The following is a 17,229-nucleotide window of genomic DNA, read 5'->3' on the forward strand; positions in this document are numbered from 1 at the left end:
TCTATGAACCACATATGTGCCTCATGTCTATTGAGACAAGAGGAGGGAACCACATCCATGGAACTGGGGTTACAGAAAGGTTTAAGCTGCTTTTGATGTCTAGAGAATCAAACCCCATATTCTCTTGGAAAGCAGCCAGTATTCTTAAAAAGTTAGCCATCTCTCAAGTCCCTCAACTATAGAGGTAAATTAATTGAGTCATAAACCCAAAAGTCAGAGAGGGTATAAATGGATTTAAAGACTCAGATAGAAGAGATGAGAGACTCTCTTTACCCTGAAAAATAAACCAAGCAGAAAGGGATCCTGTAGTGGAGGCTGCTTGTTGGTTCCCGGCCACCCACCTAGCTTTGACCTGAAATAATCACACAGAAACTATATCAATTAAATCACTGCTTGACCCATTAGCTCTATCTTTATATTGGCTAACTCTTACCTATGAATTTAACCCATTTCTATTCATCTGAATATCACCACATGGCTGTGGCTTAACAGGTAAAGTTCCCAGTGTCTATCTTGGGCACCTTCATGGCTTCTCTCTGACTCCACCCTTCTTTCTCCCAGCATACAGCCTAGCTTTTCCTGCTTAGTTCTGTTCTGCCCTTGCCATAGGCTCAAAGCAGTGCTTTATTCATTAGCCAAAAAAGCAACACATAGACAGAAGGGCCTCCCACACCAAGATCACAAAAGGTATTTTATTCAAGTAAAACCAAGCAGAATCAGGAATGTTGATACTGATAACATTTAAAACACTTTTAAATCTAAGCTATGGAAAGATAAAATTCATAATATCACAATAAAAGCCACCAAGTCATCACGGGAGTTACAATTGCTACAACTGGTGATGGTAGTTTCAGAGTATATTTCAACATGAGAGTTAAGTTCTTTTTTTTTCCTTTATGAAAATACATTTACTGAGTTGTTTCTATTTAGTGATATACCTTGCAATATGGCTTTTCTAAAGGTTGCTGCTTGGCTTGTAGTGAAAGTTCCATGGTGAGTTTTGTCTTATTGGGTATGGAGTGCTGTGCTGTAACTGTGCTGCCTCTGCTGACCTTGTAGAGGAAATGATTCTTTTTCGTCTCTCCCATGTGGCAGACACCTGTCCTAAGATGTGATCTATTAAAAACATTCACTATAGAGACTATTTTGACATCTGCCATATTGCAGTACATTATAATGATCTGGCAAAACATCATTATTCATAAATGTGAAGCAGCTTCACATATTGGCCCCAGCTATCGAGATAAATGTATTAATGGACAATCAGCAGCACCAGTCATGGGTTTCCCATTGTATCAGACACTGCTCAAAGTTATATTTAAAGTTTTTAAATTGTTTCTATTGGTATATATATTTTTCTCTGCTCCACTTCCTTCCTCTCCCCTCCCCTTCTACCCTCTCCCATGATCCCTATACTACCAATTTAGAGAGTTAAGTTCTTGATTTCCTTCAGGTATAAGAAGACAATACCAAATGCTGGACAAAAGATTGATGAGCTGATGCCTAAACTTATCTACACTAACAGATGGGTTTTCCATTTTGGGGGTGGTATTTCTTTTCTTTTTAAAAGACAGAGCCTCTCTGTGTAGTCCTGGTTGTCCTAAAACTCACTATTTGGATCTGGATAGCCTTGAATACACAGAGATCTGCCTAATTCTGACTCTCGTGTGCTAGGATTAAAGATGTTTGCCACCATGCTTGTCAGAAGGGTTTTATTTTAACAGATGTGGTCCCCCATGGAGAAGACCATTTCTCCCACTCTCACCTTCTTTGCCTGTAGTTCTTTGCAAAACATATGTTGCTTTTCTTTTTTTTAAATTTAATTTATTTTTTATTTTACATCCTGGTTGCAGTTTCCCCTCCCTCCTCTCCTGCCTTTCCCTCCTTCTATTTCTCCTCTACCCCTCCAATCCACTCCTCCTCTGTTTCTGTTGAAAAAGGGGTTAGCCTCTAATAGTTATCAACAAAGCATGACATATCAAGCTGCCCTAAGACTAAGCTCCTTTTTTTGTATTTAGACTGGGAAGGACAATCCACTGTGGGGAATAGGTTGGGGACAGCCCCTGTTCCCATTGTTAGCAGTACCACAAATAGACCAAGCTACACAACTGTCACATACATGTGGAGGACTTAGTTTGATCCCAAGCAGGCTCCCTGTGACTGCCAGGCTGATTGTTTCTCTGGGTTGTCTCATGATGCACTTGACTCCTTTGACTCCTATATTTCTTCCTCCCTCTTTTCAGCTGGATTTTCTGTGCTTGGCCTAATGTTTGGTTGTGAGTCCCTGCAACTGTTTCCATCATTTATTGGATGAAGGCTGTCTGACAAAATAACTATGGTATTCATCAATCTGATCACCGGGGATAGCCAGTTCTAGCATCCTCTCTACTATTTCTGGGATCATCCTTGTAGATTCCTGGGAGTCTGTCTTGCATCAAGCTTCTACCTGAACCTGAAAATTCCTCATTTCCAAACATCTCTTTCAGTACTCTTCCTTTTCAACTACCCACAGCCTGATACCTAAAGTTCCCATCCCCACCTGCCCTTAATCTGCCCAGGAAACCTCCTCTTTTTCCTTTCCCCAGGGAGATTCACACATCCACCTTGGGCCTTCCCTGTTACCTGATCTCTCTGAGTCTGTAATTTGTAGCAAGGTTATCCTTTACATTACAGTTACTATCCACTTATGAGTGAGTACATACCATGTTTATGTTTATGAGTCTGGTTTTTCTCACTCAGAATGATATTTTTCTGGTTTTATCAATTTGCCTTAAAATTTCCTGGTGTCATTGTTTTAAGAGCTGGGTAATCCTCCATCATGTAAATGTACCACATTTTCTTTATTCACTCATATGTTGAGAGACATCTAGATTGTTTCTAGGTTCTGGGTATTAGAAATAAAGCTTCTATGAACATATTTGGGCCAGTGTCCTTGTGGTGTGATTGAGCATCCTTTGGGTATACGTCCAAGAATGATATAGCTATATTCTGAAGTATAGTTATTCCCAATTATTCTGAGAAACTGCCACATTGATTTCCAAAGTGGTTGTACAAGTTTGCACTCCCACCAGCAATGGAGGAATCAAACCCACAGTTTTTAAATAGCAAAATCTATATATAACATGAAACTCACTTTATCTTTAAGGACCAACATAGGCAAGAAGTTAATGGATGGAAAAAGAGCTAAAGGGCAAGAAAGATCCAGGAAAAAGATGCAAGAGGTGCCTGACTATGAAACCATATTTAATTAAATCATCAATACAAATGCCTGACTCTAAATAAAGAATAGCATGTGTCATAAGAATTGGAGACTAGTTTTTGACAACAGTCTAGATCCATGGAGCTCATAGGCCAATATGGTTTTCTTGGACACAAAGACGAAACTCAGTCCCCTTGGTTGTGTGCTCCTGGGTTCTGAAACTATCCATAGACTTTTATTGGTTGTACCAAGCTTCTCCAATGATTGCCCCCAGGACAAGAAAGACTACGCCAGCCAGGGCCATGCGGACACCATTCCACACCTTGTAACTCTGGAGGGTAAGGACTGAAAAGGAAAAGACAAGAGTGAGTAGTCATTCTCTGGTAAATGGTACCCAGCCTAGGAACCCTGAAACAGTAGTTATTGATACATTTTGGGGTTAGAAGTCATCATTACAAATGTCCCTTACCTGTGGGAGAACTGATTCTAAAAGAAAGCAGTCAATTTAACAATGTCTACCAGGACTCAGAAGAAAGGGATGAAGGAGTGTGAAGTTTCTTCTTTCATTTGGGCTGATCTTAACAAACTGGCCCTCCATGCTTCCCACTTCTTTAACAAAAGATAGAGGTCGTGACCTTCAAATATCCCTATTATGAGCTGGGTCTCCATTGTCTGAAGACGCAAATGTACTGAGACTCTACTGGGCATGTGCTGATGGGAAGAGCTTTTGAACTGCCCAGTTTAAAAACACCAAGATGGACCTGATACAATGTCTTCTTCTCTTTTACAACCATGCTGCACCTCCTGTGGTCCATTTATGGCACAGAACAAGAGCTCAGTGTATACAGTGGGGTAACCGTATAGTCTCACCCCAAACCACTTTTTCACCCATCAATTCCTCCTTTTTCTTTTCTGAGAGACTTCTCTCCTTGCCTCCTTACCTCCCTCTTTTTCTAACCTCCCTTTCTCCATCCCTCTATCAGTCCCTCCCTACTTCTCTCAAAGAAGGAAATTGTTCTCCTTATATACAATTTCTGTCCTGCCTTCCAGAAGCCTTGCTACTTGCACTGGCAGAATCAGTCTTCCTCATCAACTTAGATCATGTAACCCCCAAAAAGGAGAGGAGAAGAGGAGGAGTGGAGAGGGGAGGAGAACTTGAGGGAATGGGATAGTCAAGATGGGGGAAGAACAGAGAGAGCAAGAAGAGAGATATTTTGATTGAGGGACCCAATATGGGGTTAACAAGAAACTTGGCACAGAGAAATTCCCAGGAATCAGCACAAGGATGACCCCAGTTAAGACCCTAAGCAATAGTGGAGAAGATGCCCAAGCTAGCCTTGCCCTGTAGTCAGATTGATGACTATCTTAAATATCACCATAAGTGATGAGGTAGAAGCAGAGGCAGAGATCCACATCAGAGCACTAGGCTGGGCTCCCAAAGTCCAGTTCAAGTGGGGGACTGGAGTGAGAATATGAGCAAAGAGGTCAAGACCATGATTGGGATACCCACTGAGACATCCTACCAGAGCTAATGGGAGCTCACCAACTCCGGTTGGACAGGGAAGGATGGATCCTTGTAACTAGGACCAACTAGGCCCTCTAAATGTGTGTGGCAGTTGTATGGCTGAGTTGAACTCTGAGGTCATTTTCTGTGGGACCAGAATTTACTTTTTGGAACCCATTTTCTTTGAATGGATACCTTGCTCAGCCCAAATATGGCAGGGAGGGCCTTGGTCCTCACTCAAAGCAATGTCTTACACTCTCTGAGAAGTGGATGGGGGTGAAGTGGGGGAAAGGTGGAGAGAATGGAGTGAGAACTGGGATTGGTATGTAAAATGGAAAAAGATTGGTTTTGGTTTAAAAATTAAATTAAATTAAAAAAAGAAATTTAAAAAAATGTAATGAAGCTCAAACCACAAGAGGGCAGCATAGACTCATGGAAAACTGAGGTCTGGGGTGTCGCTGCTGGAACTGCTTCTCTCCTGGAGTCTTCAGATCTTGGTATCCTTGACCAAGAATGTTAATTTTCTTCATATTTAAAATAGTAGGGTCGCTGGGTATGGTGAGGGTATGCCTTTAATCCCAGAACTCAGAAGAAGCTCTTTGAGTTCAAGGCCAGCCTGCTTTATGTAACAACTTTCAGGACATTCAGGGTTATATAGAGAGATCTTATCTCAAAATAAAACAACTACGAAAATCAAAAGAAGGAAGGAAAGTGGTGCGGGAGAATTGTCTGTATTCTGTCAATCTAGTTTTAAATAAAATGCTGATTGGCCAGGCAGGAGGTATAGGTGGGAAAACTAGACAGGAAGTGGAAATGATGCAAGGAGAGCAGGAGAATTCTGGGAAGGAGGAAGCTGATTCCTCCAACTCCTGCCCAGACCACCAAAGCAGCAGGATGTGAGCTGCCCCACTGAAAAAGGAACTGAGCCACATTGCTAACATAGATCAGATCAGAAAAATGGGTTAATCAATATGTGAGAGTTAGCCAGTAAGAAGCCTGACCTAACGCACCAATCAGCATTATAACTTACAGGGATCTGTGTGTGATTTTACTTTGGGACTAAATAGCTGGGGGACCGGGCAGGACAGAAACCCTCAAACAAACAAGGCCTTTCATGTTACAGAATGGTGCCCAACATGGATAACTGCATTCACAGAAAGTCTGAGAAAGCTTGGGAAAGACTAGAGTAAAGCTTTTCGGTTTTTAGCCATGGCAGGAAAAAAGCTACGCTGTTTTAAAATGTCGGCTTTCTGGGCCATTCTGTCAGGGAAAACTCTGACTCTTTCAAGCAGGCAGTCCAGACTGTGAAAACACTGTTGCAGCTTGCTTCCTGGCAAGGACCTGGAAACACCTTAAGAGTTTTTGGCTGTTGTTTTCTCCATATTCCTTAGCAAATTAGAGACCCATGTGGTCAGAAAAAGAGAGATATACAGTAAAGAGAGATTCAAAGAGTAAGAAAACCTCTAAATGGTTTACATTGTGTTAAAAATATATACAGGCTAAATGTTAAAGTTCTCAGAGTTAAAAAAAGAAAAGAAAGAAGGAGTAGCCTGGGAGGCAGAGACAGTCGGATCTCTGGGAGTTCAAGGATAACCTGATCTACAGAGGGAGTTCCAGGACAAAGATATGCAGAGAACCTGTCTCAAAAAGCCAAAAGTGAAAAGTGAAAATAAAAGAAATAGAGGTTAAAATAAAGCTGCATAAAGATGGAAAATGTACAGAGAATCTTGATACTGTTTGCTATTATGCTTTCTTTAAATTGTTTGAATGCTGAGGAAGAAGCAACAGCTGCAAAAGATACTTGCTTATAAATGCTGCAGAATTAATCCAAGATAGGTATTTTGAAAATACCTTGGCTTCAAAATTGAAGTCGAAAGGTATATTACTTTGGAGAAGAGATTTTGCTTTTGTTTCCACAGAAAATGAGAGGCTGTGGATTTATACTGAGTTACGAAAAATCATCTTTGATCAAGGGAGACCACCTGAGAAATCTCCGGCAGGAACAGATGGCCCGATATCAGCGTTCTTCATCCAGAACAGGTTCAAGACTGCTGCCTGAGATGATCAAGACTCACAGGATACTTCAGTCAGAACTTGATCATAATTCTAAATTTTCTTTAGGTCCCTATAAGATTACCAGCACCCCCAACCACCTGGAAGTAGCCTGGAATACTACGCCCACATTCCCAAAAAATGGACTATGGATATTTTCCTTTGTTTTTTAAAAAAAGAGGGGGAAGTGGTGCGGGAGAATTGTCTGCATTCTGTCAATCATGTTTTAAATAAAACGCTGATTGGCCAAGCAGGAGGTATAGGCAGGAAAACCAGACAGGAAGTGGAAATGATGCAAGGAGAGCAGGAGAATTCTGGGAAGGAGGAAGCTGATTCCTCCAACTCCTGCCCAGACCACCAAAGCAGCAGGATGTGAGCTGCCCCACTGTAAAAGGTACGGAGCCACATTGCTAACATAGATCAGAAAAATGGGTTAATCAATATGTGAGAGTTAGCCAGTAAGAAGCCTGACCTAACAGGCCAATCAGCATTATAACTTGCAAAGATCTGTGTGTGATTTTACTTTGGGACTAAACAGTTGGGGGGCCGGGCAGTACAGATACCCCCAAACAAACAGGGCCTTTCATGTTACAGGAAAGAAAGAAGGAAAGAAGGAAAGAAGGAAGGAAGGAAGGAAGGAAGGAAGGAAGGAAGGAAGGAAGGAAGGAAGGAAAAAAAATATTATTAATGACACCTTGATGGCTGTCTCCAAAATCAGAACATCAACCCAGCATATAACCTGTAATAAACTACAACACCAGCAGTGAGACAGGGTGAAAGACTGGGAGCTGATGAGAAGAGCTATGTAGGCTCCTTCTCCATCCTAAGTATGATATAAAATGGGTGATTGGCTCCATCACTCAGCCACAGACCATGAGAAAGACCTGAAATGACAGAACAGGGAAAATAGAAAACATGGCAGAGCCCCTCCTAAATCATCCTGTTGGATACTGGTCCTTCCTTCTATTCCTGGATCCTCACTCACTCTGCTTGGCCTCACAGAATGAGCACTGACCAGCTCCTAGGAAGATGTGGGAAGACATGGTCTTGGACTAGAACTTTCTGTACCCTGATTCCAGACATTTTGGGGCCCGGCCTCACACAGGCTATTTCATATGAAAGAACCCACAAAAGAATAATCCAGGCCTGTTCACCAACCCTCTCTGGACCACATTACTTGCCTAGTAAGATGGTAATACTCCAGAGGAGATATATTTCTGCAGTCACCACAGGCTTGAACTCAGTGGGAAACCAGGATAAATCACCATGCTCAGAGTAAGTAAAAACATGCATCACCTTGAGAGAAATCTACTCCCACCACTGATGGAGCTTAGTCAATAATCAATCATCAGGAGCAACTCAGTGATCTACCAGTAAGACTGTATCCAGTCATTCATGGTGTCTGCTAAGAATAAAGCTCCTGAAATCTGGGGTTTAAGGGTAGATGAGATCTGTGCTGAAGGAGGTGGTAAAAGGGAGCATTAGGATTAGGAGACAACAGGGAAAGTTGAGGCAAGGGAGAAGCTAGGATTACAGTCCAGAGACCTAGAAACAAACCTGAGGTCACTCCTGGGACTGGGTCAGACGTGTGGGGGACATCTTCATTGGTCACTTTCAGCTCCAAAGGCTCACTGCGTGGGGACCTGATAGAGACACTGATAGAGACACTGATAGATCCAGCAGTGTCTTCATTTACTGGGCCAAGCTGGAATATAGCCTGTTTTTTAGGAGGAAAATCATTCTTCTTATTCATTATATATGTGCTGTGCTTCTCCAGGCGGAACATATCATATCCACTAGGGCTTGTGCATATAAACTTTACAGAATTTCCTTGGGGAATCACAAGGCCTGGATCAGCCAAAATGGAAGGTCTTGGCAGAGATTCTAGGAGAGAGAGAGAAAGCAGGAATCTCACTGCACACAGTGAAGACTTTGTCACAACACAAAACCAATTGAGACACACCATTTTGTACTCTTACTAAATTTAGAGTTCTCTATGATCAAAGTGAAGCTTTATAACATCCTCACTTTCTACATGCTTATGAATGCCCACCACATGACATTAAGGAACCTAAGTCTGAGCATGTGGTGGGTCTAGCAATGATTCATCCAAAGAAATCTCAGAACATCACAGACTGGACTTGTCTGTTACAGAGCCCACTGCCTCCCTAAGAACTGCCTTATTCCAGGGACCTGTGCTTTTTCTTCCTTTATCTTCACCTTCTTTCCAGGATGTTATTAGAAAATCTCACCTGCTTCAAACTGTCTGAATGTAAGGGCATCCCATAAAAATCACAGATAATTATACTTATGTCAAGAGACAAATTTGAAACGCTCACACTTACCATGTTCAAGGTGATGTTTTGTACCTTGTGGGACAGCTGGATCAAATTAATCTTTATAGATAAACTCACAAACTTACTTTTTTTGTGACGAATTTTTGAACACATAGTTGCTAACCATGCTGCATAACTGACTTCCTGCCCTTATATATGTGTAATGAGATTTTGTGCCCTTAGACAAACAGTTCCTAATCCTATCTCCTTTCTTCACTTATTCTTCATATGTTTATAATATCTTATTCATCTCCTAGGGATGCCTTCTGTGCTTCTATGATTTCACGCATACAACAAACACAATCTCTTCCATTTGAAGGCAAATTGTGGGAGGGAATGCCGATTTGAGAGAATAATTGTCTGAGAAGGTGGCAGAAAGATCATGATGAATGTAAGGAGTGAGCATAGGAATCTCAAGAGACAGGTGAGATCAGAGGTGTACTCCCTGAGGTGACACAGAAGAGATACTTGCACGGAAACCTGAAGAGACAGAAATAAACTCCCTGCACCTAGCAGGCAGGAACATGGAGAATCAAACATTGACCAAACTGTGTGAATTGCCACTAAGAGAACACAGACCCTGTGATTCAGGAATAGTTCAAGAGTTCAAGTAGTTCAAGTGGGATATGTGAAGGATAGTTAATACATAGCCTCATGTCCATCAGCATCACTGAGACTAAATTCAAATGCTGATTAAAAAGGGAAATATATGTGTGGGGAAAATCTCATGCTAATTGGCTTGATCTGGTCATCCTCCAATACCAATTTATTTTAAAATACAAAGACAGACATGGTAAACACATGAAATTTTTGTCATTTTAAAAATTAAATTAAAATTTATCTTGTAAGACAACCCAGAGTTAGTGGATGTTTAATGAAAATGGAAGAATGTTGAAGAACCTAGAGACAACTGAGCCTGATAGGAAGGGGGATCAGGATGTAACTGGGGTAAGTCAGAGTCACCAGCTCTGAAAAACACTGTGGTCTGATTCAGTGTCAAAATAAACTATGGAGCCCAAGCCACATGCCACCCACAGACACAGACTGACTTGCTCATTTAGTATTCTAGCCTCTGACTAGTAAATATGGCTCTCAACCCTCATCAAAGAAGTTAGCAGACATTTATGCAGGAAGGAAGAAAGACTTGAGGCTGGGTATGGTGTTTCTTGCATATAATACCAACACTTGAAAGGCAGAAACAGGTGTATCTCTGCGTGTTCTATGCCAGTCTGGTCTACAGAGTGAGTTCCAGGCCAGTCATGGATACCTAGTGAGAATCTGTCTTGAAACAAACAAACTAATTAAATTAAATAGCAGACTTACAAATTTAGTGGAAGGACCCATCAGGACCTGGTGACACATTATATATAGGAAGATGAAGAGGTAAGATTAAGTACAAATTCTCATGTTTTGCCTTTGAGTACTGTCAATGCCTTTCCAAGGGGATCCTAAGAGAGATCTGGGATATAGGGAGAAATATCTCAGCTGTAGGCTTGGTCATGCTGAATGAAATTGTCTTTGCAGACAGTTTGTCATAGAGATAGCTCATCCCCACATTCTTCGCAGCATGATTCCAAGCAGAGAAAAGATAGAATCCATGCTACTGTCAGTCATTAGATGAAGAGATAAAGAAAATGGGGTGCCAAACATATTAGAATAGTGGTCTTCCTTCAGAAAGGAAATGCTGCTGTTGATGGCAACTAGGATGAATTTGGGGGTGTAAAAATGAAATAAACCAATCACAGAATAACAAATACCACAGAATCTCACTTATAAATTGAATACAAAGGCATTCATCTCAGAGATAAACAGTATGAAAGAAGAATGGCTGGTTACCTGAGACTAGGGATAGGATAGGTGGAGACGGAGAAGATGCTCATCAAAGATATGAAATTCCATTTAGGCAGGAGAAATGCATTTCTCAAGATATAACATATATGAGAGTTTCTTTAAAAATTCCTATAATGGTAGATATATAACTTTCTCACAATAAAAATGATGATTATCAAAGGTAATGGACTTGAAACTTAGCCTAACTTAGTCATACTATAATATAAACACACATCAAAACAGCAGGTTGCATCCCATGAATATATACCATTGTTATTTGTCGATTAAAAACACTTTAAACCAAGAAAACAAAGGAAGACAGGTGGAAAAAGGGAGAGGAGAAGTCTGCATATTTGGGAGTGTTTATGATTACAGGGGATATTCAAGGATCTCTCTCCAGGTCTCCCAGGTGCACATGATCCTCTCCAAAGCCGAACTGAAGACATGACTCACCTTGCTGAGTATTAACTGTCCATCCCAGGCACAGCACTAAAAGAGAAAACCCATTAAGAAAGATCCTCATCACATGACTTGTTTAGCAATGAGAATCTAGGAAGGACTACATATTGGTGGGTACATCCAGCCTCTCATGATTACCCAGTCATTCCTCTTCCATATTAATGTGATGTGGGATTCCCCTCTGTATGCTGTGAATATCATTGGTTAATAAAGAAACTATTTTGGGTCTGCACAAGGCAGAGTAGAGATAAGCAGAGAAAACTAAAACTGAATGCTGGGAGAAGGAAGGTGGAGTCAGGAGATGCCATGTAGCCGCCAGAGAGGAAAGGCATGAGCTGCTAGCTGGACCCTTGCTAATATGCCACGAACCTCATGGTGAAATATAAAATAATAGAGAAGGTTTAATTTAATATATAAGAGCTTGCTAGTAATATGATATAATGATTGACCAGGCAGTGATATAATTAATACAGTTTCTGTTGGTTATTTCAGGAGTTGGGGTGACTGAGAGACGAACAAGCAGCCTCCTATAACAAACTGGCACACCAACATGGTTGAATATGTACACGTAAAACCTGGGAAAGCTTAGAAGGACTCATACACACACACACACACACACACACACACACACACACACACACACACACAAACAGAGCTTCATGCAACTTCTTGTTCTGTTTGCTAAAAGCAAGGAGAGGCATCATTCCTCTAAGAGAGGTCTTCCTGATTCAGCAGTAGCAAAAAAAAAAAAAAAAAAAAACAACAACAACAACAAAAAACCCCCAAAAAACAACAACAAAAAAAACCACCTCAGTTTCAAAACAGCAGTTTTGGTTTCTGTGCTGAGAAGTTCCATCCAGACAGGTGAGTGTGAGCCATCCCCATGGTGGACTGTCCTAAAGCAAGGAGGTGGTAAATTTTAATAAATTAAAAAAAAATCAAAACAGCAGTTTCCTGGTTCACCAACCATCACAAATGGCTTTGACTCTTTCAGGAGGTCCAGCTATGAAGCATTTCAATGAGGTCTGTGAGCAGAGTGCTACAACTTGGTTAATGGTAACCTAGACCTGCCATGTGCCTAAAAATGGGACTCTGAGCATGGCTCTCAGAAGCAGCAAACAAGTCTCCACCACATTGGACTGGAGAGCAAGCATGCTGGGCCATATTGGCCCTAGCCATGCCCACTTAGCATTTTAAGAAGTAGTTCTGGTCAGAAAATAATTACAGATACACAATAAAGACAGATTTAGATGAAAAAGACCTCTAAATGGGTCACATTGTGCTTAAAAATGTATTTAGGTTTGGGAGAAAGAAGAAAAAGAATATATAGAGTAATGAAAAAGTAAATTTTTTAAAAAATGAAACAAAGTCTTTAAAGAGACAGAGTAAACTTGTCGAAAAAGTAATAGAATGCAAAAAAATGAGCCATGTAAAGATGGAATACACATAGAAAGTCTGAACTATATATATTATTGTTTTTTCTTTAAAATTTTTTGACTGTGAAGCAGCTACGTACAGAGAGATATTTCATTGTATGGACTGCTAAGCTAAGCCAACAAATGTATTTTAAAGGTATCCTGACATCAGAATTTGGGTCTAAAGATTTATTGCTTTGGAAAAGAGGTTCTTCTTTTGTTTTCATAGAACATAAGAACCTATGGATCAATTCCAGCCTAATGTGGTTTAATGGACCAAGAGCCCCTGAAAGGTTGCCATAAACACCCCCAAAATATTTCACCCAACAAAAAGCAGCAATCAGTTTGGAGAAAACTATGCCCAAATTCCTGAATATTGTTTATAAATGTTGGTTTACATTTAAACAAAGATATTCTATAGATATGAATAACTTGCTTTGGTACGGATCTTGATCTATTGATAAAAATATAAGGTCAATTTTGTTATATGTATATTTCTGCTCTTGATTAAGGTATTGTGTTAGTACTGTTCATTTTAAAATGTAATGTATAATTAAGAAACATAGGCTAATAGAGAATCATCTATAATAATCAGGTTTGTAGACATGTTAGCTAGGTTTTCTAGATGTACAGAGATATATTTCAGATAGACAGGTATTCTTCAACTACTTCAAAGAGCTACAGAATATGGCATTTAAAATGTTTTAATAACTTAGACTTTTCATGACAATGAGACACATCTATTCCTGGCAGCACCAATCTACTTCAAGAGGCTGATGGGCATCAAAGAAGCTCCTTATGGAGTTGTTATCCATTTGGGCAAGAAACTGCTCTTGCCTAGACTGATAGATGTTATGCTATATTAACCAGGCATGCAGGATCTACAGAGAAATGACTGCTGAACTTGCCTGAAGGTGAGATTGTCTTTCGGGGTTCCTGCTTCGTAAAAAAGTCCACAAGATGTTCTGCAGAACACAGAAGAAAGTGATTGGCAAACTGCCAATATAGGCAGAACTGTCTTTGAAATTTCCTGCTTCATCGAAAAGTCTGCTGGACACTATGGGCCTGTAGGCTGAAGATTGGATGCCCCAATGATACAGGAGAACTTTGAGTGACTGTCCAGGCAGCAAGATGTTTCTAGAGTTTTGGAAGTTGCTTACAATGCACTCCCTGTTATCCTTCTGTTGTCTTTGATGGAGTTGAAGAATAGATAGTTATAATTATAGCTTTCCTTCATTATTATAAAAGATAAAGTAGAAATAAATGTAATCTTGCTTGATACCCATTTTGTACATGTAATTTTATTATGTTAAAATTAAAACCTTACATTTTATTTACACTAAACAAGAGATGTGATGTGAAATTCCCTCTGTATGCTGTGAATACCATTGGTTAATAAAGAAACTATTTTGGGCCTGTACTGGGCAGAATAGAGGTAGGTGGGGGGAAACTAAACTTGATGTTAGGAGAAATAAGGCAGAGACAGGAAATGTCATGTAGCCACCAGAAGGGAAAGACATGAGCTGCTAGCGAGAACCTTGCTGGCAGGATACAAGCCTCATGGTAAAATATAAAATAATAGAAATGGGTTAATTTAATATATAAGAGCTTGCTAAGAATATGCTGTAGTGATTGACCAAGCAGTGATTTAATTAATATAGGTTTTTTGTGGTTATTTGAAGAGTCTGAGCAGCTGGAAAATGAACAAGCAGCATCCTACAACGTTAATGTCAGAGTATAGTCCTCCTTCTTCTTGTGAAAGAACTCTTAAGATATCCCCAAGGTGGAGAGAGAGACTTAACATCCCAGCTACTCAACTGAGTCACATAGTCAAGTATTACTTGGGCTACAAAGTGAGTTCGAAGTCAGCCTGAAAATCTTAGTGAGATCGTGTCTCAAAACCAAAAGTAAAATGGGGTTAGTTCAGAGCCTAGCCCAGTTGTTTACTTCCTCTGGCAAATGACTGGAGCAAATACAGAGACCCACAGTCAAACACTAGGTGGAGCTCAGAGAACCCCAAAGAGAAGAAGGATTGCAGGAGCCTGAAGGGTTGAGGACACCAAGAGAACATGGCCCACAGAATCAACTAAACAGGGCTCATAGGGCCTCACAGAGACTGAAGCAGAAGTCTCAGAACCTGCATGGGTCTCCCTCGGCCCTCTGTATATATGTTATGGTTGCTTATCTTGGGGTTTTTGTGGAACTCCTAACAGTAGGAGCTGATGTGCCTCTGATTCTTTTGCCTGCCCTTAGGACTCCTACGAGGTTGTCTTGTTAAGCCTTGATATGAGGGTTTGCTCCTAGTCTTATTGCATCTTGTCATGCCATATTTGGTTGATATCCCTGTGAGAACTGCTCTTTTCTGAAGGGACACTGGAGGAGCAGAGGATCTAGGGAAGACAGGGTAGGTGGGGGAAATGGGAGGGATGGAAAGAGGAAACTTCTGCCAGGATGTACTATATGAGAGGCCCATAAAATAAATGAAAAAAATGAGAAAAAGTAAACTGAGGGCTGAAATGTATGGGAGAAAGGTTCATAAGGTCCCCACTCTTAGCTGAGGAGCTATTGAAAGTTGGTGGCTTCTGGGGAAGAGTCAAATTTCTCTAAGGGTATGACCAGGGTCCAGCAGATAGCCCCAGGCCCTTGAGTATATGAGCAGCACAAATGATATTCACTGGATTATTGCTTGTAAAAAGGAGACACAAAGTAGAGGGAGAGAGGGAATTGGTGTGGATTACAGGCAAGAAAGGGGATGAATATGATCAAACCATGTTGAATGCACCTATGAAATTCTCAAAAAGATATTTTAAATATATGTAACAGCAAAAATATATTCCTCATTATGCCCATGGATCAATGCATCCCACACTCAGATTATGCCCATGGATTAATACATCCTGCACCCCTCATCTGAGAAGCTTTTATGTGCAATTGATGTAAATTAACACAGAGACACATAACTGACCAAGGGGTAGAGACCAAGTTTGCAGAATGCTGAACCTTAAAGGGAACATACACACCATACATCTCCTCCTCCCAAGACTCAGAAGTCGTTTAGGAAGAGGTGGTGGAAAAAGCATTAAAGCCTGAAGCGGTAGATGACTTCAGGGACTACAGGGTGTCCTGAACACAGAGGGTAGCTGCACATATTAACTCATAGCATGCACAAGACCTGTGTAAAACCAAGCAAGACAAAATCCCAGAACTTAAGGGAAATTTAGGCAAATTCTCCCTGTTTTAACCTTGAAGCTAATGGGAATCGCTGGCTGCTGGAAGAGGGAGAGTCAGTTTTCTTTAAGAGTGTAGCCCCTGGAATCAGGCATAGTGGAACACACCGTTAGCATTTGGGAGCCAGAGGCAGGTGAATCTCTGTAAATTCCTGATCCAGGCTGGTCTCCATAGTGAGTTCTAGAACAGCCAGAGTTACACAGTAAGACAGTGTCTCTAAAAAATCAAAATAAAATGAAGCAGTGCAGTCCCTTTTAAGTCAACCATGCTCCAGTGCTAGACTATGAATTCAAGAATATTTGGGTAGCACAAATTGGTAGTAAAGGGTTTTAAAAAAAGAGGGACAAAATTTAGGTGGGTAGGGAAGAGGGGTCAATCATGGGAGAGTTCATTATGAGTCAAGTAAGGAACTCTCAAAGAACGAATAAAAATTTCTTAAGAATAAAAGAATTTCTGAACAAGGGTACTCAATAGCATGTAACACCTGTGATTTTAAAAAATAAAAAGAGTATTTGGATTTAGAAGATACGATTCTGTGATATTGTGCTTACTTATGTATTAGGCTCTGAGCTCAACCTCCAACACTGGGGCAAAAAATGTCCTCAGGTCATCTTCCCTTCCAAACAGGCTTTCTCACTCCTTTTAAAGCTGAACTGGGCCACATGCCCCATCTCTGTTTCTAGCAATAAGTCTGCTAGAAAACCCCAAGTAAGGGTCAGGGTGGAGAGAGTCTGCTCCCAGGTAGCTCCAGAATCTGCTAGGCTGGTTTCAGGCCTGAGTGGGAAATAGACTTCCTTTCCCAAATCTCCTACCCCATCCCTCCATTTGTCCCAGGACTCACCGAGGGTCACCACAGTTTCAGAATGAAGTGACATGACTCAAGCTTCAGCCGTCTGACCAGGTCTGGAGCTGAAGCCCTGCAGTGGACACAAGAGGCAGGATGTGGGGGCTGGGGCTCATTACAAGGTTTCTCTATTAGTTTCCTCATACGAAGAGGAAGAGGTTTCTCCTCTGAGCGCTCTACTCTTCCTTCAGTCCCTGACTCTTTGAGAAGGGGTCAGATTCTAAAAAATACAGCAGGCCTCTGAGTTCAGGTGCAACAAAACTCATTTCTCAACATGTTCGTCTTGCTATAAATATGTGAGACACAGAAGTATAAGATTTACACGTCAGTCCTTATTGTAGAAATGAATGACCATTGATCTT

The 17,229-nt window shown here is 40.8% G+C and overlaps 1 protein-coding gene across 3 annotated transcripts; it reads right to left on the reverse strand.

The window, feature by feature from the left end:
* Window positions 1-2,984: 2,984 nt before the first annotated feature.
* LOC125398787 (leukocyte-associated immunoglobulin-like receptor 1) lies at window positions 2,985-17,020 on the reverse strand. Of its 3 annotated transcripts, XM_087909893.1 has the most exons (5): window positions 16,865-16,997; window positions 13,704-13,760; window positions 11,375-11,410; window positions 8,313-8,639; window positions 2,985-3,544 (listed from the first exon to the last, which is right to left on the reverse strand). In XM_087909893.1, the coding sequence occupies exons 1-5, from the start codon at window positions 16,896-16,898 to the stop codon at window positions 3,435-3,437; spliced, it is 564 nt and encodes a 187-aa protein (XP_087766019.1). In that variant the 5' UTR covers window positions 16,899-16,997; the 3' UTR covers window positions 2,985-3,434. The 3 variants fall into 3 exon arrangements, with proteins under 3 accessions (XP_087766019.1, XP_087766027.1, XP_087766032.1); XM_087909901.1 differs by lacking the exon at window positions 13,704-13,760 and having other exon boundaries at window positions 16,865-17,012; XM_087909906.1 differs by lacking the exons at window positions 11,375-11,410; window positions 13,704-13,760 and having other exon boundaries at window positions 16,865-17,020.
* Window positions 17,021-17,229: the final 209 nt, after the last annotated feature.

This window comes from Myodes glareolus, chromosome 1 (genome assembly GCF_982192425.1).
Source record: "Myodes glareolus chromosome 1, mMyoGla1.1, whole genome shotgun sequence".
Lineage (NCBI taxonomy): Eukaryota > Metazoa > Chordata > Mammalia > Rodentia > Cricetidae > Myodes > Myodes glareolus.